This window comes from Pyricularia oryzae, chromosome 3 (assembly GCF_000002495.2).
Source record: "Pyricularia oryzae 70-15 chromosome 3, whole genome shotgun sequence".
NCBI lineage: Eukaryota > Fungi > Ascomycota > Sordariomycetes > Magnaporthales > Pyriculariaceae > Pyricularia > Pyricularia oryzae.
The window spans coordinates 699,067-721,909 of NC_017849.1; the positions used below are offsets into that span (position 1 = coordinate 699,067).

The following is a 22,843-nucleotide window of genomic DNA, read 5'->3' on the forward strand; positions in this document are numbered from 1 at the left end:
CGAGAATGCATCGCAACGGGGACGCTGGTGTCCGATAATTGACTGGTTGTGTTGCTAACCTTGCTGTCATCTCATTTATAGACCAGTGTCGAGGTAGACTAGACACGCAGGTACTGCTGTGCCTATGTTTCCGGCTGGTCTCTGAGCATCTTTAATCGATATTAGCAGAAAAGTCCTTGGGTACGATATTCCAAGTTGAAGATTGATGAAAGTGGCCCATTCAGTACGTAGGTAGGTATTTTCAGATGACAGGGATATTGGATTGCATCGAGTCCGTCACAAATAAGAAGTAGAAAAAGGGAAAGGGAAAAAGAAAATGTTTACAAAATCCTCCGTAGCTTCAAAATTCCATGTCAAGCGCCGCCGGTAGGTACAAGGTAGGAACCCGGCATCTCCTACACACGCGAACCTTGCGAGGGGCAACTGGCCTTTAAACCACCCGCAACAAGAAAGTGGGGGTACAAGGGTTCACCGCAAAAACTCACCCTGGACCCAGGTACCGTGTCTTTCATCAATCACCCCGTCAAATCCCCTAATCCGCATTGGAACCACGAAACCCCTCCTCGGTCAATCAGTTGCCTCTGCCCCGTTCCCACTGCCAGCCAGCCAGCCAGCCAGTCCGACCTGTCATCTTCAGAAACCCATTTGTATTTGTGCCTGTTGTTGTCGGCCCTCCATTCCTACCTGTTTATCTTAGGTTCCATGGTTATAGAGACCGATTTTTTGTTGGCACCCTGTCAATAAATGCGGCCTTAGCCAGCTTGACTGCACAACTTTCTATAGGCCACGCAGGACGACGCATACTATTTTTTTTTTTTTTTTTTTTTTGGTCCACGATCCGATTCTGGGCCGGTCTCTCTTCCCTTTACCACCACGCCCCTTCAGCTTGCCAAACGTCGCAACAAGAGAAACCCACACGTTACGCGGATTTCAGTTGTCGCGCGACATAGCCCTTTGGCAACACCCGCCTCGACAGTATTTCCCTTGTGTTGGCTCGCAATAAATCATAGCACCCTCAACCCGCATATTGTCCCACAAACCGCCGCCCGCGTATTCGCCCCGCCCAAACCGCTCGCAAGCCCGCCATGGAGAATGACGGCGGCGCCAATGCGCCCATCTCCAACGAGGAGCGCCGCAACATCCAGGTTGACAATGCTATCCGTGCCATTCGCGAGAAGAAGCCTCTTCCCGAGATCGACTTTTCGATCCACACCATGGAAGATGGCACCCAGGTGAACACGGCCGAGCGAGTCTGCAAAGGTATGCACGAAGCCTCAGTTTGACCTGCTCTCTTGAAGTAGCGCCCAATGAGCATGTTCATGCCCTGGTTCCTGTTGTTAACCCAATCTTTTCAAACTACAGATGTTCAAGCCCCGGCTATGTTCAAGCCCACCGATGAGCAGTTCTTCGAAGACGAAAGCCACGAGAAGCCCGACATTGCCTTCCTCAAGCAGCACTTCTACCGCGAGGGTCGCCTGACCCACGAACAAGCCCTTTGGATCCTGAAGAAGGGTACCGAGATCCTACGCAGCGAGCCCAACCTGCTGGAGATGGATGCCCCCATCACGGTCTGCGGCGACGTCCACGGCCAGTACTATGACTTGATGAAGCTCTTTGAGGTCGGTGGCGACCCGGCCGAGACGCGCTATCTGTTCCTGGGAGACTACGTCGACCGTGGCTACTTTAGCATCGAGTGCGTTCTATACCTCTGGTGTTTGAAGATACACTACCCCAAGACTTTGTGGTTGTTGCGCGGTAACCACGAGTGCCGTCACTTGACGGATTACTTCACCTTCAAGCTCGAGTGCAAGCACAAGTACTCGGAGGCGGTTTACGATGCCTGCATGGAATCATTCTGCAGTCTTCCTCTGGCTGCTGTCATGAACAAGCAGTTTCTTTGTATTCACGGTGGCCTGAGCCCAGAGCTGCACACTTTGGACGACATCAGAAATGTAAGCGCAACCGATTTTTTTGAAATATGAAAGAAAACAAGAAAAACAACCCCTCACCCGCTATTTACAGCACGCTTCGTCACTCCTATAGGTGTGGCTGGTGTCCCTTTGCGCCGTGTCCTGTTGTTCTATAGCTGACCATTGCGACTCGCCACCTGTACAATAGATTGACCGATTCAGGGAACCGCCCACACAAGGCCTGATGTGCGATATCCTTTGGGCAGACCCCCTGGAGGATTTTGGACAAGAAAAGACGAGTGATTTCTTCCTTCACAATCACGTCAGAGGATGCTCATATTTCTTTTCATACCCGGCCGCATGCGCATTTCTCGAAAAGAACAACCTGCTGTCCGTTATTCGAGCGCACGAGGCGCAAGATGCCGGGTATCGCATGTACCGAAAGACTCGCACCACCGGTTTCCCGAGTGTTATGACCATCTTCTCGGCACCAAACTACCTCGACGTTTACAACAACAAGGCTGCGGTTCTCAAGTATGAGAACAACGTCATGAACATCAGGCAGTTCAACTGCACGCCGCACCCGTACTGGCTCCCCAACTTCATGGACGTCTTCACTTGGTCGCTGCCTTTCGTGGGAGAAAAGATCACCGACATGCTGCTGGCCATCCTTGGGACGTGCTCTGAGGAGGAGTTGCGCGAGGGTGACTCGTCATCCACGTCGCCGGGTCCCCAGTCGCCACCTCAGACACCAGCCCTGCCCGAGGCCGCCGGCGATGGCGAAGGATCGTCCACATCGGCGAACGCCGCTGCAATGGATCCCGAATCGATCGAGTTCAAGCGGAGAGCTATCAAGAACAAGATTTTGGCCATCGGCAGGCTTTCGCGTGTGTTCCAGGTTCTCCGAGAAGAGTCGGAGAGGGTCACGGAGCTCAAGACGGTGTCGGGTGGTCGTTTGCCTGCTGGTACGCTCATGTTGGGCGCCGAGGGTATCAAGAACGCCATCAGCAGCTTCGAGGATGCTCGTAAGGTCGATCTTCAGAACGAGAGGCTCCCGCCCAGCCACGAGGAGGTTGTCCGACAGAACGAGGAGGAGCGTGCGCAAGCGCTCGAGCGGGCGACCAAGGAGGCTGACAACGATAAGAAGCTGCAGACTCTGTCGCGCAGGTTGAGCACGTGAGTCAAACCCCCCCTCCCCCTACTTTTTTTTGGCACCACCAGCAGATTATGTGGATGCCTGCTGCTTCATGGTGGGCGTTAATACTGACCTTTACGGGGTCTTCTCACAAAAGATCGTCTAGCAGTGACCGCAAGAAATAGACAGCTAGAGGCTCTACCTCTTTTCTTTTTCCTTGTAATGTATACCAAAGGTCACCTTTCGCCGTGGCGGTAGGATAATCCCATCGGCGAGCAGCATGGGAGTATCCGACAAGCACAGACGGTATATCATCTCCGCGGGTTCTGGTCGATGCCTCACTTCTCATTGCGAGTAAAGGCACAGGACAAGGATGTATATGGGGACGTCTTTTCATTTTTCTTCTTCGGAATAGTGTCTCGTGGAAAGACATATAAATAAGCGGAAGGAGAAACAAGACCCGCGGGGCGGCCGAGGAGCCCCTATCATCACGCAGTGTAAACCGTGCTTTTAACACGGCACGGCAATCAATGGTTCGGGGGACTCTCATAGGTGACGGTTGATGTGTGAACGGGTACTGAAGCTGGCGACTGGCACATAGCTCGCAAATGAGTAACGATGGAATCTTTTCCCTTTTCATTATTCGTCTTGGAGGCTTGACCTTCCTCACATACTTGTGCCCTTGATGGCGATGACCAAGATGGAAAAGACTGTGAGCTTGACCTGATGCAATTGGGCGTAGCTGAGCAACCTGGTGAGTAGGGACTCCTCCTACCGAGATCCCATAGTTGCTCAAGTCTCATCAGAGCTCAGAAGATGGCCAGGATGTTCGGTGGACTGGTTATAGCGGTTTGGGTTTTCATGATCGTCAGCGTTTCCGCCCCATAAGGCCCTCGAATCCCTCGAACGCCACTGCGCACAACATTGGGAACACAGGCAAGGTAGGGTGTTGCAGCAAAGGCCAAAACACAAGAAGAAAAGAAGAAGCTCACCTGGCAACCCCACCAGTCACATTACACGGCTCGCTGGCGACGAAGAAGGACCAGCGGCGCTCCTTCTTGCAGTGCTCGGCCAGCCTCTCGAGGTCAAACAGCTCCCCGATGGGACAGCCCCAGCCGGCGAGCAGGACCTCGTGCATGTACCAGTCCTTCTTGGAGGGCCAGCACTCGAAGCTGGGCTGGTCGCCGGCCACGGCGCTAAAGTTGTCCCAGATCCAGCGCAGCACGTCCTCGGACTGCTCGACGCCGCCAAACGTGTGCGGCAGGCACGCGCGCGCCGCCTTGATCTCGTCGGTGGACTTGGTGGCCAGCGCCGCCGTCCACCCGGACCGGATCAGCAGCACGTCGCCGAAGCGGGGCGTGGTGCCGTCCTGGAACGCCAGGCAGTCGAGCATGTCGCGCAGCGTGATGGCCGAGGTGGAGAAGTGGTCAAAGGGCTTGTTGGTGGCGGTGCGCCAGGATTCAAAGTCGACCAGGATCGCGCGCCCGACTATCCCCTTGTCGGTCCAGGCGTGGATGCCGTTGGTGGTGGAGGGAGTGCCGTGCGAGGTGCAGCTGTGGATGTCTTCCATGGTGACGCCGTTGTAGAAGAGCTTTTTTTTTGTTGTTAGTTGGTGAGGATGCATGAGTGTTTGCGTCAGGGGTTGTCTTCTTTGACACAAGGCTTTACTACGACATCAAGTCAAAGGAAGTTTGATGCGAGTATCCCTCGAGTGGGGGTCTTCTCATCTCTCTACTGGCATCATACCTTTTCCTTTTGATAGCCAAAGTGACGCAGGCCGTCCCACTGGCTCGAGACCTGAGAGTTGAAGGTCCACTCATCGTCGTTGACGGTCCTGGGCGGTTTGTTGAACAAGCGCTGGTGGAAGACCTTGCGCTCGAAAAAGGCACCTTCTTTCTGGGCGTCCAGCGGCCAGTTCAGACCAATGCTGTTTGTGTTGACATACTTGTTAGCCCATCTCCTGATCAGTGGTCTATGGACGGGTCATTAAGTATTCCTCAAGGGCCCTGAAGCGTCCCTCGGGCGGCAATGAGAAGGCATGAGTAAGAATAAAGCGGCTTATGGTAAAGAGCGATCAAACTGGAAGAAAAAAAAAATACCGGACACCGGTGCGAATCTCGGTCTGAGCCGCCTTTGCCACCCGCTCGTTGGTCTGACGGTTCAGGAAGCCAAGCTCATCCGAGGCGCCGTACAGGCCCCATGCCGAGAGCTGCGGGTCCCCGGCCCGGAGAGGGAGGCTGTCAAAGTCCGGGACGCCGTTCTCGTTTAGTTTGACATCCGGGTTGGTCGATGCGGCCGCCATGATGTAGTGAGCTTTGTTGCTACTTTATCTTGGTCTATCCTATCCAGCTCACGCTATTATGTGCTGACAGGACTATGCAGCGCTTATTAAGATATAAATGATCGATACCAACGTGCGGGTTTATGGGCACATAGATGGCGCTTTCAATTGTTGCAGGGTGGTCACAGTTCATGTCAAGACAAAAAAGACTTCAATTGAAGCCGAGAATCACGGCGAGGGTGATGCAGCTTCTCATCTGATTGATGAATTGGCTCCAAAACCGGCTGTCCATCGGCAGGAACCCCGCCCGCATGCGGATACGGGGTCCGATGGCACTTGTCTGTTGGAGAAGAGCAGTTGGACACATGAGATTTCTAGTCCTAGTCTGAAGAAACCAAGGGATCGAAACGATTCAAACAATTGAGTTTGGTTCCTTTTATTTTATTGATTTACCTTTTTAGAGTAGTAAATCGACTTTGCGACGATAAACAAATGCGTCCGCTCATCCTTGTTCAAAGTCAAAAGATGATAGCTGTATAATAGCTGTATAATAGCACCACTTGTAAGCCCCTAAAGAAACGAGTATGTACATCATCCTTACCTATACCGATCCTACTATAGTCACCTGACCGCCTATTCCTATGACAAACTGCGAAATCAACTGACAAAGTTTGGCCTTGGCATATTTCTCCTCTCTCTCACTATCCACTTCCACCCTACGACTGTAGATCTATCTAGTTCGGGTCAACATCGGATTTTGTCACCCCGATAACCGATTGCGCCCAAAGACTCATGACTCGAGTCTTTTTTTTCTACATACGAAGTACTTCGTAGCTACTTACAGGACAACTGTAGCCTTCGGATCGAGATGGACATATACGAAATACTACCCAAGATAGTCAAGGTAGTGTGTATGGATATACCTTGTATACTTTGGATGGCAACGGCACACGGCAACGGCAACAGCGACAAAAAGAAAAGACCAACAGCCAGCCTCGTTATCATCATACTGCCTTTTTGTGTTCTGATCCTCTTGTTCTATCCCCCACATAGTTCATCACTCATCATCCAGGCACAAAAACGCAATACATGCCGCCGTCACAAGTAGACGCACACCATCGAGATTTGCCCTTGACCTAGACCCCTAAGAGGAAATACCCCCATCCTTTTCCCACCCACCTCAGGTTTAAACACATTCTAGAACTAGAACTAGAACCCGAAAGACAGGCACACCACCCGCATCACATCTCGACACATCTCTGTCACAGTTTGTGCATCTAGCAATCTTTCCAGATATGCCTGCTCCTTCAAACAGGGGGGTTGCTTTCCCTCCCTCCCCTTTAAGCGCCCGCCTGCCCGCTTTGACGTTTACAGCTAGGTAGCTATCTAGAACCAGTCTAGTACTTGGACAATGCAAATCCACCAAAGTCACATCGCAAAGAGTTCTTGGCCTTTTTTTTCTTCTTCTTCTTTTTTCTCTCTTATTTTACCCCTCTTCTAGAAGCCGTCTCCACTTCCTTCTGTTGCCTACGCGCCCGGGAAAGTCGATGAACGCTGTATGGGCTGCGCTGGCAGTCTGCAATGTCACGTCGTGCAGCCATCACCACCGTAAAGAACAACAGAACCCACCCCACACACACACGCGCGCGCGCGCGCACACGCACACACATCCACAGGGGCCCAGCCAGGCGAAGCCAGGCACCACTGGCCCCAGTTGGTTGTCGTGCAGTAGTCAGTGCGAAAAGGTAGGTACGCGGTCCCTCCCTCTCTTCCCCCCCTTTTTTTTCTTCTTCTTCTCCCCCCGTTGATCGAGGTTACTTTGTAGATTGATGTGCTGTACCCTTTTTCCTGTTCTCCCCCTTCCTTTCTTGCTTCCCACCCTTTGTGAGGTAGCACCCCCCACAAAGCAGTGTAGACGTACGCCCCCCCTTGGACCAAAGGCAACCCTTTTGCAATTGTCCAACGAACACGAGGTAGGGTAGAGAAGACGGCAGGCAGGCAGGCAGGCAAGGACAGATGCCTTGTCGATATTGTTTTTCATGCAAAACCCACATCCTGTGAATTTTCTCCCTCTTTCTCATCATTTGCCTACTGGCGGGAAAGCGGCTTATCACATGGGCCGTCTCTCCCCTTTCCCCCGTTTTGAGGCTGTCCTAGTCATCGTCCTCGCTGCAAATCCTTTCTGAAGAGGGAAAAAATATAACATAAGACTCGGAAAAATATAGTCCATACTTTTTTTTCTGGTTCGGCGCCCGGCCCGGATCGTCTGCTCCTATCCGTCATTCATCATCTATTTGTTCACAGCTCGTCGCTTGTCCCTGGAGGGCCCGCCATTTCGCAGCAAACTCTTGACGTCGCATCACAATCTCAAGTTACGAAGTACGTAGACGCTCGGCGGGTGTGGACCCAGAAAAAAAAAGGATAAAAAGGTGACGTGATGGAGATGGTTACCTAGTCCCTTGTTGTTGCGATAAGCAGCTTCAAGCTAGGTAGAATGAACACATACAAGCGATTGCACCTGCTTTCTCGGCGCATGAGGAATCCATGAGATTGCAGCAGGTTGGTGTCCACTTCTGCCGGGCGGGATACCCGTGGTAGTGCACTCTTGCGTACCGCTCTCAATGTTACCTGTCGTCGTCTCCTGAACTTTGACACTTTTACGGATCGCGTTGCGTGGAAATCTGTGCAAAGAAAGGAAAGTTTTGCCATAGAAATGGATATCAATGCAGTGGAAACAACATCTTGGATAAACATCAACATCGTGATTTTATTTGTCCCCGAAATTCCGAACCGAGGCATGATATATCTTGATAAGACAGTGGGCTAATAAAAGACCCAAAAAAATATCAACTCCGTTCAAACCCCAGTCAATTCGCTACCCATCTTGTAATCCCAACCCAGTAGTTGTCATTGCAGAAACACCCAAAAAAGAATAACTCCATCTCCACCCATCTTTTGATGCCTTGCAAACGACCACCGGGGTCTTTCTACCGCAGACCGCTCAAACAGCTCTGAATCCCCTGTCCAAATCCCTGACTGTATCTCCTTTATGGTACGAATAGGAAAAAAAAGAAAAAAGACAACATGACGCGTTCGCTACATATGATACAGAGTATTAGGAAATAGACAATATGAGAATAATCCAACCATCATTACCTCATTTCTTGTATTACAGCACCTTGTCAGGTCCAAGGTGTCAGGGTCATGGCCGAACAGAAAATGGTTTTGACCAATAAGGAAAGAAAAAAGAATCCAAAAAAAATGGTAAAGGTTCAGATAGCGTAGGATATCAGAACATGATCCATTCGACCTCGACGCCAGGTCCTCCTATACACTTGCCCCAGTTGAATGGACTGCTTCGTGTCAGGCTTGGAAGTCGCACGTTGTTGTTGTTGTTATTAAGAATGTTGATGTGGCGCCCGCTGCCAATGTAGTCGTCCTCTGCAGTCGTCTCGCCACTCCAGAGACGCTCGAGGATCTCAAGGGCAGACATGTTGTTCATGTAGCCACTGCGTGCCATGATATCGCGGCACTTGGACCGCACAATGTTTTGCTGCAGCTCGTTGACGCACTCGCTTCCAGCCACAAATAGCGGCCATAGCAAGAACTTCTCGGCAGATGAACCGGACTCGAGGCTGGTAGCGTAATAGACGACCTGCGAAACGAGGTTTCGGAAGTTGTTGTGTGACGATGGCGTCTGCGGGCTCGCCAAGCGCTCAGTGTAGAGCAGCGCAGCGTAACGGAATGCCTCGGACAAGGAAGTGAGGTCGCGAATCTGAGCCGGCGTCGGCTGCAACCCGGTCTGCTGAAGAGAAGCAGTAACACGTTGCGCATCGAACGACCAGGCCTGAAGCGAAGCGCGCGCCTCTTTCCATTCGCGCCAAAATGTTGAGCGCTGGCTGTCATATGTCGGCGCCGAAGTGCTGATGGCAGCCGACAGCAACTCATCGTCACCAAGGGTGTTGCCAAAGCCGTTACCATCAAACCGGATGGGACCACCGCTGGTGCCAAACACGTCCACATTCATATTGTTGCTGGGCTTATACACATGGCCCAGCGGCGCGCTGAAGGGAGACTCTGACCGTGGCATCGAGCTGCCCAGGGCGGCGTCGTTGTTCTGCACCGGCCTGTGCTGGGAGAGGAGGTTCAAGCGTCCGAGTTTCACAATTATGGTGAAGAGCTCCCTATCGCAGCCGACGAGATTCTCGGCGCCCTGTGGAAGCAGCATTGCTTCCGGCGAGAAGCCGAAGAAGCTGCCATCAAGCTGGGCCTCGCGGTCGTTGATGCTAGCAGAGATGGCATCAAAGTAGGTAAAAAGAGCTTCCATCCATGCAGACTCGTTCGAGGGAGGGAACGAGGTGGTCCTGCGCATTTGCAAAATCTTCTTAACGCCAGCAAATTGGGTGTGGAACCTGGCAATTCCAGATTCCGCCATCCTGTAGTGACAAAGCATAAGGATTGTTGCAAGTACCGAGTCGTGCTTGGACTTGGACACGTCGTTTAACTGTTCATTCAGCAGATGAACGGCGAGGTTGCGGTGCTCGTACTCTTCCTGCATTGACTGGTCTTCAGCCTCAGGCGAGCACGACCGCTTGAACTTCTCTGCAGGCGAGTGTTGGCCAAGGCTGAGCTTCCTCTTGGTGCGCAGGTTGCAGGCGGCAAGGGCGCAGATGGCGTGCTGCAAGCTGCGACTGCCGGTGGCAAGGTGCATGATGTGATCCCGGAAGGGGTTGTTCGGTCCATCAATGAAAACCATCGATGGGCACATTGTGTGCTCATAGTAATCGAGGAAAAATGGCATCTTGGAGATCAGCTCAGCGCTGACGTGCGCCCCCGGAGTTTCGACTGTCGATGGCCATGATGATGATTGGGTGTGCGAATCCTGGCAAGAAGTCGTATCTTCTGCCGGTGGAGAAGGTCCCCAAAAGTGTCCGTTGGAGTGAACGCTGGAGCTGTATGCATCAAGGTCTGGGGTTCCCACTACGGTCACAAATCACCCGTCAGTTCTCCATCTTGATAGCCCGCCTGGGCAAACCCCCATTGCTTTGCATACCTATCGAGTCGCAGTCAAGCATTAGCTTGTTACTAAGGTGCACGTCGTAGCTTTCCGAGTGAGAGTGTACGCTGGTGCTGTGCTCTGAAGGCGCATATACCAAGCTTGGACATGAAGTTGGCGCATTGCGTTGCTCCATGATCATTGCGGCCAAGGGGCTCGGAGTCACGGCAGGAGAGTGGTGTCCATTGAAGTTGTCGTAGAGAACCGCCGAGCTGTGTAGGAATGGCACATCTTCTCTTGGGAAAGAATGGCTCATGGGCGACATGTGGTACTGGTCCATGTCGTGCATCGAATCCATGGGCATTCCCTGGTGACCACCAAGTTTCCCATATCTAAAGCCGTCCGTTGGAAGGCTGGCGGAGAAGGGCATTTGGCCCCAATGGCTGTGAGATGCTGTCGGTGTGGTATCCGCAGTTCGTCCTACGCGTCGGGGATCGTACTGGGCGAGATATGGGGTCGTCGGGCTAGATATCGAGGATGACTGCTCGGGGACTGGGAGGGAGATGTGAAGGTTTACTGGCCTGCGGCGGGGTGATGAGTTGATTATGTCTTCGGGGTTGTGCCAGTGGCTGGCAGCTGCGGCCGTTGTCATGTTGGTGGTTGTGGTGGCTGCTCTGGTGCGCGTGGGCGAGCTCTTCTTGACTGCTGCGCTGACTGGAGGTGCCTTGGCTATGGGTAGAGATAAACCACGTAGCTTGCCACGGCTGGCGACACCGACGCCCCAGGTGAGCTGCGTCTTGTATCCCGAACATTCGTTACCGACCTCAAGGCACTGCGAGCAATACGGTCTTCTCCTGTCACACTTGACATTGCGCTTGGTGCAGGCAAAGCAGTCATCAGAAGCACCTCCTGCGGGAGCACGTCTCCTGCGCTTCCGGGCAGCGGCAGTATCCGGCTTTGGAGCAGCCGCTTGTACGGGAGATGAGGACGTCATGTTAAACTAGAGGAGGCTCCGCGAGTTGCGAAGCTGTGCCTGTTGGAGTTTTGCGGATATATAGGCAGGCCACTTTAAGATATGCAAGGCTGCAGGAGCTATGTACTGCCGATCTCAAGAGTATGTATAGTCGAGAGCGGGATGTAAGACAACAGCTCTTGTGGGAGGTACTCTAAACCGGCGAGCTGCGGGTGGAGAAAGGAAAGTATCTCCTGGCGGTAGAGTATGGATGTGTGTGCTCGCGCCAGGCAAGTATATGATAGTTGACTGGTTTGGATAAATGGACGGTAATATGGATGAGGAGGAGGCCGCAGGAAGGTTAGACGGCAAGACCTTGGGACGAGGGACATAAACAACATATAACAAGGTGAATAAAAAAAGACGGGATGACCAGGCGGGCTGGTATTATAATGCACCCTGTATCCCGAACCAATCCCACCAAGGCGTCCAGGTAGAGAGGGTAGCCCCAGACAAGGGAAAGGGACGGACCATGTTCAGAAAAGCACGAGCTGCCGACACACCAGGAGGTCGGTCGCATAGCAATACAATCTCCGCCGACAGGAGTACATCGAGGTACTTCTGGTGCCGTCACTTGGACTGGGGTGGGAGGGTAGGGGTTGCACCGAAGTGTGTGTGGAGAGGCCGACATGGGGAGGCAAAACCCCGGTCCCTAGCAAAAGAGATGAGCGGGACGTTGTCGGGGGGTGTGCGCCTGGGATGACTGACCACTTGCAAGCGCTGTCATGGAGGGGGGAAACATCCCCGATGGCTGCTCAAGCCCCAACGGCAAAGACGGGCTCTGAAAGGTCAAACTGCAACCAAGTTCCGCAGCACTAGTTACCTAGGTAGTTGGGTACGTACCCAGCTGGGGATCGGGTCGGGACAGGGACTACAACGTAGGCAGCGGGGGTGAGTGGACCAAGACGAGGGTACCGGCAAAAGGATAAAAAGGGCAGAAGCGGAGCTGATGGAGCCTTTCTAGGAGAAATGCTCAAGGCCGGGATGAGATGATAGCCCGATGATAACGGTGCAGGACAAGGTAGGGCAGGGTAATGATTAGAGATAGAGTGAGTGAGGGAGAGAAACAAGGCCAGTCGCTTGACGGCAAGGCGCGAGGCGCAGCGACTGACTGCCGGCAACGATGAGAGCGAGTGATGAGATGGGATGCAAGTGGCGCACACGCAGGAAAATGCCGCCGCGGCTGTTCTTGGACTTGCTTGGGACTTGGTCTGCATACAATACCTAAGGTAGGTACCTATCTAAAAGGTAGGTGAGTACCTGATCCAGGCACGTAAACTAACAGTAACTGTAGGTACGTAGTAGAGAATGTGGAAAGAAAGGGAAATACGATGCAGCTAGCTGTACAGAACAAACCTGACTCCCATACCTAGGTAGGAACCATGCAATGCACCCCGCGCGCAGACAGCTGGGCACAAATTGTTGCAACCGAATGCGCTCGGGTTTGCAGAAATCTTGTACCGTACTGCACTGGACCAGTTGTGGCGGGCGCAAGAAAAGGAGGGGATGGCTAGGATGGGTGTTTCTTCCGCTCCATTTCGAACATGGGGGTTTCGACAACTTGTACTACCGACCCCTGTCATGGCCCCCAGGGTCAGCCGCCTTTTAACTGGTCTTGACTTGAAAGGCGGGAAGGGAACGTTGGACGAAACGAAAGAGGGTAGTGGAGGGTGGATTCTGTGGTGGCTTGGGCGAGTGGTGAGCCTCCTTGTACGGGGGCGCGTGATTGGACAATGCTGACAGGTATATGGTGCTGAGCGGGGCAAAACAAGTACAGTTAGTGAAGAGTCGGAGCCGAGCATTAGAATTACTACTCCGGAGGTCCCTCCCCTGGTAGTTGAGATTATACTGTATCAATTTACATACCTAACCTAGGTAGGCAGCATACTGCGAAGAAGCCGTAGTCAACGCAGCGTCCTGTTGTTCGTGATGGTTACATGTTATGGCTTTCCGATTGAGGAAACTTGGTTAGGTAGGGCGGCGGAAGGTTTTCCCTTTGGCTCTTTCCCACTTTCTCATCTCGTGTTGGGAAATTTGAGTCACGATCACGACAAGCACGGCAAGCACGACATGTGGGAAATGCAAATTGAGTTTTTAGATGTGGTTCGCGCCAAGACAAAGTGCCCAAATGGAAGTCGCGTGCGATAGCTCTTTCCTGTGAATCTCTTACAGGCACATACCTTGTTATCCCTCTCGTTCATCCCTTCCTCGGACCGGGATAATTATGGGGAGGAATGCAAAGCAGACAAATTCCCCATGTAATCGACACATCTTTGAACCGGAACTGATGGGGAGAATAAATTTGAAAGACAAAGGCAAAAAAAGTTTAAAGTCAAAAACGTGCTAGATGCCCAACTCACTGACGTTTTTCGGCCTGTTGTGCGGTGCGTAGGACAACACAGGGCGAGAGAATTACTGCATTCGGGTTTTCCGAGAAAGACCCTGTCAATCCGGGCCAGATTCCTATTTTCTATCAAGGTTGGTTTTTTGACTCGACTCCCCCTATCTTTGCCAAGACAACAGCAAAACCCGCTTCTTTATCGAGTGCCCGCCTGCTTACTACAGTATCCTTAAAACACCACTTATTAAATCGGGCACACAGGAAAAAAAGACGGGTGCGGTGGCAAAAACGCGGTTGTGTCCATGTGGAGATCGCAAGTGAGGCACAACTAAGAAGCAAGCATAGCTGCAGGCTCCTTGACTACGTTTAAATGGAATTAACTGTTTCTGCAGCGGGACCTCGGACTCGGTGCAGAAGTTTGCCCGGCAGTTTCTGTCGTTTCCTCTCTACGGTTTCTATCCTCGGTGTTCCATTTACAAACACTTGCTGTCTTGAACAATGAACCTGCAGCGTGGCACCGATGCCGTTTTTGCCATGAGCCTTGCGACAATGATGCTCAGGGCTACAATGAGTGGACGGGTCGGAGAACCTGGAGAACCTGGACTGGGTACCATGAAACCTTTGAACTTGGGGAGTGGATGTTATCTTCCAAACACCCCAAAGCTCAACATCATCATAGATGTGCAAGCGAGGCTGCGAGGAACGTCGCAAGCCCATGGCTAGTGTGTGGCTTTGGCGCCATCACCGAGAAAAACCCAGTCACTCACGCCCTGGCAACATGGAATCTCGGAGATGAGGGCACGGATCAAGAGCCAAAATCTTGACGATAGGGCAACCAGCATCGGCAAACCAGGAACATGGCTTGCATGGCCCGTTCCATCCATGCCTCACGTTTTTGTTTTGCACGTCATTTGTGGCAATTCTGATGGGGAATAACAAAAAGCGCCCCGAGGCCCCCTCTTGACCAGACAGCGACTCGCTTCATCCGCAGCCTATGCACATACGAGACGTCTCCTGTCTGGCTTTTCTTGAGGATTGGCCACTCCATAAAATCGGTAATCTCAAAATTCTGTTTCTTTTCAATACTTTCTAGTCTGCAATCTTGTCGCGTTTGATGCTCATTTATTTTTGGCACATAGTGGTGGGTGCGTGGCATGAATCTGAATTTCCCAGCTGTCGCTACCTTGACAGATGTCTGTGCTATCAATGCCCCCTTTTCTGCACGTTCGCCATCTCCTAAGCCCGAATCATGAACAAAAAATAGCCGCGCTCCATACCCACCAAGCCACACTCCAAAGTAGAAATGCCAAGCTGATGTCCCATTTCATCTGATTTTTTTTTTCTTTTTTTTTCTCTCTCAAAATCTTGTCAACTGTCATATTGCCTGTTCCAATCAACCGGGGTGTCGACATATCTCGCGTGAACCGTGGGGGTGAAAGAACCTGTTCGATTTCAAGGGGCATCGCCGAACCAAGTGCCCGTTCTTCACCAAGGAGCAGGCCTTGGCCCCGGGAAGAGTGACATGATTGATACAGCGTCCCTACGTACAGTACCTATGGTTTCTAGAAATTCGCTTACACTGGCATATTGGGTCCCGCACCCTTGGCTGTTCTGCACAGGGCTGACGTGGCTGACATTTCACTTTGGAGGAAGTTCGAGCTGCCTCCGGTATCATCATCTGTCTGGGCCCTTGGGGGCTTGTGATGACGATGGTGGTGAACTAGTGGAGTGCACTTCATTTGCCCAAACCCGCCATTTTGTTTGTCAGTTTCTCGTTTCGACCTCGCGAATCTCACCGTTGGAACATGTCATTTATATTATATAGCATCTCCGTCATCGGTCACAGGCTCGGTGAACTAATTACTGACTTTTTTTTTCGAGTCCAAGAATAGTATCCCGCCCATCCGCTATAACGGTCGGCCCTTTTCCAAGACAATAACCAACAAACCCTCATGCTAAGAGGTTCATGCTTGCAGTATGGAAACCCCGACCAAGCCTCTGCGTACCCTGAGTACAGTAGCCGGTGTGGTATGAGCCCAACCACAACAATTATCTTCGGCTCAGACATCATAGAAATGCGGAAATGGCTACAAGCGGCTTATTCTGCAGCAGAATCACTGGTTTATCGACCTTCTCATCTCGGACTATCGGTGCGCCACTACCCTCCTTCGAAGGAGCGAAAGGAAGCGGGAAGCCTTCCACGCAGGCTTCCACGAGCCTTCTAACCCCTCACCCTTTGTGCATCCCGTGTGGGCATGTTTTTAGCTTCCCAAGCCTCCCAGAAAAGTACGAATGTACATACTTTCTCGTACCGCACACGGACGGGTGGTCGATGCGACCCTGGACTGGCATGCGAATGGGAGGTATAACAGGTTTGCGAATATTTCTGGTCTTGATATGAACATGTAGGTACTGCCAGTGACCTTTTGCCTTGTGGACCCAGGTAGTCACAAAACGACGGACTTGCAGAGATCCAGCTTGTCTATATTACAAGTCTGATATAGTAGAACCCAGACTAGAAAAAAAATAAATCGATTCCAGCTACCCGATTTGGTTGGCGCCGGATGCACGCCCGCACATCAGGTACCTTGGGAACGACTTCGAATCCTCAACAAAAAATCAAATATCGCGGCAGAGACTCCTAAAGAAGGACGGATCACAAGAGTCGGTAGACAAAAGTATGCACACCAACCGGTCGATTGACATCATGAGCGACAGGGTCCTGTCAGCTAGGTTAATTAGCGGGTTCTTGACACTCGAACGCAGAAAGATAGACTTTGGTTCCTACGTGCACTAGACCCTAAAAGAGGAATGAGTGTGTTTCGAGGCCCAGGCGCCCTCTCATATTACTAGGATCCGGTCTATGCAGTCAAACGAGTAAGTCCTGTCAAATAAATATTGCGCATCCGGGCGATGCCGAGCGTGTCGATCTGGAAGTACTCCCGCGAACCGGTGTTTAATATATACATGTTGGAAGTTGCACGCGAAATTGAAGGACTTTGTGTATGTATGTTGCTCGAAGCGGCGCCCGCGCTTGCGCCAATTGCGAGGTTTTTGGTCCATGTCGAAACGCACCAGATGTTGTCGATTTTTTGAGCCTACCCTCGCACGGCCCTGGCACTGTCAGGTAAACGCGATTACTAGGTTGAGTGTCGCAATAACACATGCTTATTTGCGCCTACAAAGTACGACGTATTTGATCATTGTCATAATATATTCTAATGCGGTTGAAAGCTTCAAGCCCGATGCTACTTACTACACGAGATGACTACTGAAAGAAGCTACCTGTAGTCCATGCAATATCACGGTATCATTGAGCCAAGCAAAATTATGGTTCTCTTTCTCCTCCTTGCGTGGTCTTGTCTTGGCCTGCATTCTAAGAGGTTGGGGACCTGGACACTGGACAGAGACCCCCCACCACCTTACGAATACTTGGCTTTCGTGTGCTCGCAAAAGCAAAGGCGCGCCTCGGATAACGGCACTTAATGGGAAGGAAACCCAATACGATAGCAGTGGATTGGAGATCGGGCCTTCCTGTAAGACAAGCATTTTTACGGGGGTTGCTGTTTGTTGACACCAGTTATGGTATCTCATAAGCCTATCCGATTGCGTTATCTCCCGAATCGCAAAAAAAAAAGGAATACAATGGCAACCAACTGCCTTTCTCGTGTGCCATCGAGATATGATGACGAGAGACGCAAGCGAAATAGCAACAACATACGGTAAGTAGGAGCTTATAGGGTAGAACCCTGGCAACCTAACAAACAAGATGTTTGGTTTTTAGACCTAGCTTTTGGTTCCTGTTTTCTATTTCCCTCCCCCCTCTCTGTCTCCTCGCCAGCCAAATCCCGTGCCGCCCAACTTTGTTCCTTCACCACGACCTTACACCGACGGCCGCCGACATCCTTGCGATTTGCACGTGAATCCTCGGTTTTCTAAAAAAAGCCCACCCTCTGGGCTCTCTCTCTCTCTATCCCCATACCCATGTTTCTCCCCTCCCTCCCAAACCACCCCTGCCCCTTCTCTGGGCCGTCTCTGCACTTATCCACTCTTGGTCACCGACCGAGAAGCTATACCCCTGCCAGGTGCCGTGCCCAATTAAAGGTGGATTTTGCTTCTGGGCCGGCTCTACCCCACAGGCGCTAGGGTCTGCCGGTGGGCTCCGCGGGATTTCGTGCCTTACTGTACTTGTGCTGGTCGTGGTGCTAAAAGGACGACAGACACACACAGACAAATCCACAGCAGACACTGCAAAGACAGGTGCTAAAAACACCACCCCCACCGTAAGCGAGTACCGTAGTAGCAAAAAAGACGCAGCAACAAAAAAAAGGCACTCGCAAGCATCACGAGCAGCAAGCAAGGGGTGGAGAGAGGGGGGCTTGGAGGGGAAAAAGGAAAAGAAAAAAGCCCCGGCCGATGCAGGTCCAGAGCTAGGCCTCAAGCAGACAGACCAACAACTGTCTCGTGTGCCTGCTCAAGGGAAGGATTGTAGATAGAGTAGTTTCCGTTTGCTAACAGATTGCTCTCCCCATGGGGGAGCTTTGAGATGTTTTGTTTGGGTCTGCATTAACCAAGCGGGAAACGTTCGGGAGTGACTTTTTAGCTTGGGGTTTTGTTTTTGTTAATTCTGCTAGTTAGCGCATGTATTTACCTGTCATTTTTTCTCGACCCCATTTTCTCGTTTTCCCTACTACTGTACGGTAGCTAGCGCTCCATATTTCCTGTTCCTCTCTCGGCCTCTCTCTTTCTCTCTCTCTCAATAATGAAGAGTCAGGATCCCAGCCTGTCAATCATAAAAACTTCCCGCATTGTTACTCTAGGGTTGTTCCTACACAGCCTAGGCCCCCAACAAACGAGTATTCCACGTGGGTCTGAGGGTTGTCGATTAAGCGCGCCGCGCTTCGCTTGCTTGTCACATGTGAAAAGTAGCCTGGAGAATTCCGAAAGTTCCTTTTAAATCTATTCCATATTTTCAACAACTGACTCGTCCATCAACATGGGATGAACCAGGTGTTTGTGTGTGTGTTTTTTTTTTCTTTCCCCACGCAAAAACACCATCGCTATAGAAATCTGGACAGCTGACAGAAGTTGCGTTCCAACGGTGACCAGGTATGTATGCATCTTTTTGTGGCCCGGGCAAGTCGGCGGCTGCCCGCATGAGGATCATGCATGTCTGTACTAGACCTCGTAGGCCAGTCAGCCAAAGCCAGCTTATGCCTACGTTTAGACTTATGTAGTCTACTGCACTAGCAAGGCAAGGATATGCTGTCCTATTGGCATTCTTTGTTCTTTTACGGTAAACCATCACTTGGACAGCCTCGAGTGGCAACCGCCTAGGTACATGCCCTGGACAGATATATACGCTCTTAACCTTACGCTGTACGTTCATGAACAAAGTCCCTGCCTTGTAACTCAACATGCACCTTTGGCAGAAATTGGATACCCTCCTCCAGAGCTGCAAAGACCGGGAAATGGCACTGAACTTGTTCGAAGCGAGCGACGATCCCGTGCCGGTTCTTTGCGCGAGTGAGTTGCGCCACAAGCTGGATATGAAGCCACCCACTTCGTCATTTTGCTGTGGTTTGCCATTGGAAGTTATGATAACGGTCAAATCTTTTGCATCACGTCACCCGCCATCACTACCCGACTTTTTTTTTTTGTTTATCTATTGTCTTGAATGCTCATACCCGAATTGACAACACTAGTCAAAAACATTCGATTGTAAAAGAGCAAAGACTCGGGGGCATCGTCAGACAGCAACTTGTGCATTATTTTTGCCCCCACCTCCAATACACCATCGCTCACACTCGCATTCAGGCACATACATATACAGCTAGTCCTAATAGACCCTCTCCCGACCAAGGCATCTTGACTAAGAATCTAGCCTAGTCTACAATAGACCTAAGTCGAGGCAAGTCAGCTACAGCCCGCTTCCGCACAGCTGCGGGGTGGACACAGCAAGGAAATTCCCACCACGGGCAGCCGGAAGAAAAACAGCCTCGCTGCGCTAGAAGCACTGGAAGAATCCTGCATGGAAGCCTTGCCGTCTACACCCTCTGCGCTTCTTTTTTCCCTAAGCACTTTTGTCGTGCAGGTTGCGTTAGCAACTGTTTTTCTCTGTTTTCTGCAGCTGGGGACATCCAAGAAAGACCGACCCAGCCAATCTATCAAATCAACCAACCAGTCAACTGAGACAACCCTGTGCTTGCGATGCTACTCTGCAACGGCGATTTTAGTTTCTTTTTGGCGCCCGGCTGTGCTGCGAAGCACCTGCGTACAGAGATCAATCGATAGTTGTTATTAGGTCTAGTAACTTTTTTGTTCTTTTTCATTTTATTTCACTTTCCTCTCAACGTTCATCCCCGCGCGACAGAGACTCCTCCCCCAGTCTAATGGGTGGACAATTCCAACCCGTCAGTTCCCCCGTATCGGACCAGACCTGGTAATTGCATGGTTAGGATGAAGATGCCCTTAGTATGGTATAGAAAGATGATCGACCAATCGGATGCGGCCAGGAGATAGCGGTTCCCCCTCCCGATGATGTCTTTTTTTGTTCTGTGTCTCTTTTGCCCTGTCATCCCAAAGTCGCATCGAAAAACAGCAGACGATGCTTCCAGACGAACCAAACTGTTCTCTCTTTGTTATGTTTTTTCTTCACCGCCGCCGACCACAACAAACAAGGGTGAGACAAGTGAGAAACAGCGTAGAAGAGGGTCAAAATGAACCCACCCGCCCGCGCACATCGACCCCTCACCGAAGGCAAGCCGCCGTCGGTGAAATTGTTTGGCCGTAGGGACCGACCGGTCAACCATGGGTAAAAATCTGGACAATCTTGCATTCGTAATTGGCCTGGATCCGATCTGTTGGTTTTATTTTTATCAGTATTTTGTGAGATGTAGATCGACACGGCTGATGATGCACAATGGCCAACGACATCGAGTCGATTGAATTCTTCCCGCGTGAAAAAAAAAGGGATTCATCGTTCAGTGGCGTCCCTGGTCTTCTGCTTTGTTGATCGCTCGAGTTGCGAATCAAAGAGAACCTATCCACCTCTCCTCCACTCGACAGCTTATTCCCGCAGCGGAGAAAAGGTGGGTACTACACCTCTTTTGTGAGGTATACAAGGTCTACTGATTGGGTACTATTGCACTTTCTTCGTCAAGGTGGGGGTCATTGCAACGTTCCATTTTTGATTATTTTTTTGTTGTATTTTTTTATTTTACTTTTTCTCTACCAGTCTTTTGTGGTTTGGAGAAACAAGCCCCAAAATCGAAGCTATCGCAGCAATACCTAGGTACGGTAGAAAAAAACAAGCTCGAAAGTGGCTGCTTCATCTATTTCGTGGCATGCGCATATCAGAGACAGTACTCGGGAAAGGCTTTATACTTGGAGAGTACTGACTGGTTGGAAAAAGTCATGTGTAGATCCTCGAGATGGGGGCGTCGTGCCGTCTTCCTCATCACCTCGAGATATTCCCTAGATGGTCCTGATTCCCAATTCCAAATAAATCACTCACATCTGGCCGAGCCTTTCATGATCTCGAGTGTTTGCCTCTCTTTCTGTGACGAACCTCTCCTACCACAACTCCGATCAGAGAACGGCAATGAGGTGATTCTCACCGCCGATTGGCCGTGGCGAAAAATCACAATGAAGTCTATGATGACAATGTCTATGTGTATTTTTCTCGGTATGCCATCCTCGCCTCCGTCAGTGACGGCTCGCTTGCCCGTTAGCTCAAAGTAACTACCATGGAGGCAACCCTCACTCATCTATTTCATCAACCTGTAATATCTCGAGGAAAGAGACCCGCGAAGACTAGACCGGACGCTATACTCAAGCAAGGAACCCCCCATGAACATCTTGCCCGCAACACTAACTCTCGCGTATGTAAGAGAACCTGTCTTGCTAACAGCTCGCTACCTGTAAATTACCGTATTTTCTTCCACGTTATCCGGTACATCCTCATAAACCAATACCCAGAGACATATCCTCATCTACCCCCTCAAAACACACTTTGTGACAAATATGAAATCACCCCCGAGGTTTCCTCTCTCCCTGCCTTTCCTTGTCTTTTCTTTGCGACACCCCCCAAGGGGGACCCAGAAAAAAAGAGGGCGTAAGGAGGTTTACTGTATGTTGCAAAAGCAAAGCAAAGCAAAAAGAAGTTACCCGTTCACCGCCGCGGCGGACAGTTTATTGGCTCGCCTCCGAGACAGCGATCGACAAACCGAATCTAGCCCCCGCAGCCAACCAACGTAGGCAGCCTGGCCACTCAGCTTGCTGCAGACAAGGCTCTGCATACGCAATTTTGACTGTTGATCACTTTTTTGTCCCCCCCTTTCGATGGGGGAGGAGATTTAGCAACTTTGCCAAGGGATCTTTGCTTTGTTGTCATTTAATTCGGTGGCTTTATTTTGTACTTATTTTATTCCCACCTAGCCTATCCAGTGCATGCATGAGCTTGCTCGATTACTTGCCTTACTGCATGTAGGTACCCTTACGTCGTTCGAGGCACTGGTCTTTTCTCGGGGAGCTGTGGTGCAGCCCCGAGAGGAACAGGCCAGGGTGGGTTTTTTTTTTGTACTGGGTGGTAACTGTGGCGTTTCTTTTCCTCCCTTGCAGACCAAAACCTTTGGTCGGACCGACGATTGGAAGGGTCGGGCTAAGGGTCTGTTGGGGTTTTCTCTTGAACCCAAGTCGTCACTTTCTCGTGCTGCCTAATGTCCCTAGTGTGCCTGTGTGTTGTCGTATCAGAAGGATTCCCATTGCCCGCTGTGATAGGTTCCTATATCTTGCCCACAGGGCAGATCTGTATAGAAGCGCACATTTACCAGAATAGAAGGATGCAAGATGTGATAGGACACGCCTGCCTGGCAGAGTTGTAGATATGCGTGCCACACATCCCAATCTACCCTTGGCCCAAGTAGCATTTAGCACTAGGATGGCCACCGGGATGTACGAAGTAAGTTCGCTACAAGTGTGATAGAAACTTTTTTTTTTTCAGAAAAGGTTACGGCGCTTAGAGATCGGAGTGAAGCCAAGCTTCATTTAGGGACCAGACCTATCACCTGCGCTCGTATCGCCAAAACACCGATGCATCTAGATTAGGACCCTCGAATCGTCTATGGAGAACACCTAGCTTGGGCTACTCTGCAACATTGGGGGGGG

General features: G+C 51.1%; 9 protein-coding genes across 10 annotated transcripts; 4 read left to right on the plus strand and 5 right to left on the minus strand.

Annotated features, from left to right (window-relative positions):
- The first annotated feature begins 530 nt into the window (after window positions 1-530).
- Window positions 531-3,741, plus strand: MGG_07456 (serine/threonine-protein phosphatase 2B catalytic subunit). The gene is made up of 4 exons (XM_003711306.1): window positions 531-1,260; window positions 1,363-1,952; window positions 2,119-3,086; window positions 3,203-3,741. The coding sequence occupies exons 1-4, from the start codon at window positions 1,086-1,088 to the stop codon at window positions 3,228-3,230; spliced, it is 1,761 nt and encodes a 586-aa protein (XP_003711354.1). The 5' UTR covers window positions 531-1,085; the 3' UTR covers window positions 3,231-3,741.
- MGG_07457 (uncharacterized protein) lies at window positions 1,879-5,599 on the minus strand. The gene is made up of 4 exons (XM_003711307.1): window positions 5,145-5,599; window positions 4,792-4,972; window positions 4,038-4,636; window positions 1,879-3,882 (listed from the first exon to the last, which is right to left on the minus strand). Exons 1-4 carry the CDS (start codon window positions 5,345-5,347, stop codon window positions 3,855-3,857), a joined length of 1,011 nt encoding a protein of 336 aa, XP_003711355.1. The 5' UTR covers window positions 5,348-5,599; the 3' UTR covers window positions 1,879-3,854.
- A 2,474-nt stretch (window positions 5,600-8,073) lies between these two features.
- MGG_07458 (uncharacterized protein) lies at window positions 8,074-11,460 on the minus strand. The gene is made up of 2 exons (XM_003711308.1): window positions 10,380-11,460; window positions 8,074-10,306 (listed from the first exon to the last, which is right to left on the minus strand). The coding sequence occupies exons 1-2, from the start codon at window positions 11,314-11,316 to the stop codon at window positions 8,616-8,618; spliced, it is 2,628 nt and encodes an 875-aa protein (XP_003711356.1). The 5' UTR covers window positions 11,317-11,460; the 3' UTR covers window positions 8,074-8,615.
- A 554-nt stretch (window positions 11,461-12,014) lies between these two features.
- MGG_16639 lies at window positions 12,015-12,937 on the minus strand (the record flags this gene model as incomplete). Of its 2 annotated transcripts, XM_003711309.1 has the most annotated exons (2): window positions 12,571-12,575; window positions 12,704-12,937. In XM_003711309.1, coding segments are annotated over 2 exons (239 nt in total), but the record flags the coding sequence as incomplete, so codon positions are not given. The 2 variants fall into 2 exon arrangements, with proteins under 2 accessions (XP_003711358.1, XP_003711357.1); XM_003711310.1 differs by having other exon boundaries at window positions 12,015-12,712.
- A 1,236-nt stretch (window positions 12,938-14,173) lies between these two features.
- On the plus strand, window positions 14,174-14,643 carry MGG_16640 (uncharacterized protein; the record flags this gene model as incomplete). Its single annotated transcript, XM_003711311.1, has 2 exons — window positions 14,174-14,282; window positions 14,355-14,643. The coding sequence occupies 2 exons, from the start codon at window positions 14,174-14,176 to the stop codon at window positions 14,396-14,398; spliced, it is 153 nt and encodes a 50-aa protein (XP_003711359.1). The 3' UTR covers window positions 14,399-14,643.
- A 1,099-nt stretch (window positions 14,644-15,742) lies between these two features.
- MGG_16641 (uncharacterized protein) lies at window positions 15,743-16,027 on the minus strand (the record flags this gene model as incomplete). The annotated part of the gene is made up of 2 exons (XM_003711312.1): window positions 15,743-15,896; window positions 15,978-16,027. The coding sequence occupies 2 exons, from the start codon at window positions 16,025-16,027 to the stop codon at window positions 15,743-15,745; spliced, it is 204 nt and encodes a 67-aa protein (XP_003711360.1).
- A 2,934-nt stretch (window positions 16,028-18,961) lies between these two features.
- On the plus strand, window positions 18,962-19,505 carry MGG_16642 (uncharacterized protein; the record flags this gene model as incomplete). The annotated part of the gene is made up of 2 exons (XM_003711313.1): window positions 18,962-19,054; window positions 19,381-19,505. Coding segments are annotated over 2 exons (218 nt in total), but the record flags the coding sequence as incomplete, so codon positions are not given.
- Window positions 19,506-19,591: 86 nt separating this feature from the next.
- Window positions 19,592-19,890, minus strand: MGG_16643 (uncharacterized protein; the record flags this gene model as incomplete). Its single annotated transcript, XM_003711314.1, has 2 exons — window positions 19,592-19,755; window positions 19,857-19,890. Coding segments are annotated over 2 exons (198 nt in total), but the record flags the coding sequence as incomplete, so codon positions are not given.
- A 1,038-nt stretch (window positions 19,891-20,928) lies between these two features.
- MGG_16644 (uncharacterized protein) lies at window positions 20,929-21,494 on the plus strand (the record flags this gene model as incomplete). The annotated part of the gene is made up of 2 exons (XM_003711315.1): window positions 20,929-21,362; window positions 21,490-21,494. Exons 1-2 carry the CDS (start codon window positions 21,092-21,094, stop codon window positions 21,492-21,494), a joined length of 276 nt encoding a protein of 91 aa, XP_003711363.1. The 5' UTR covers window positions 20,929-21,091.
- Window positions 21,495-22,843: the final 1,349 nt, after the last annotated feature.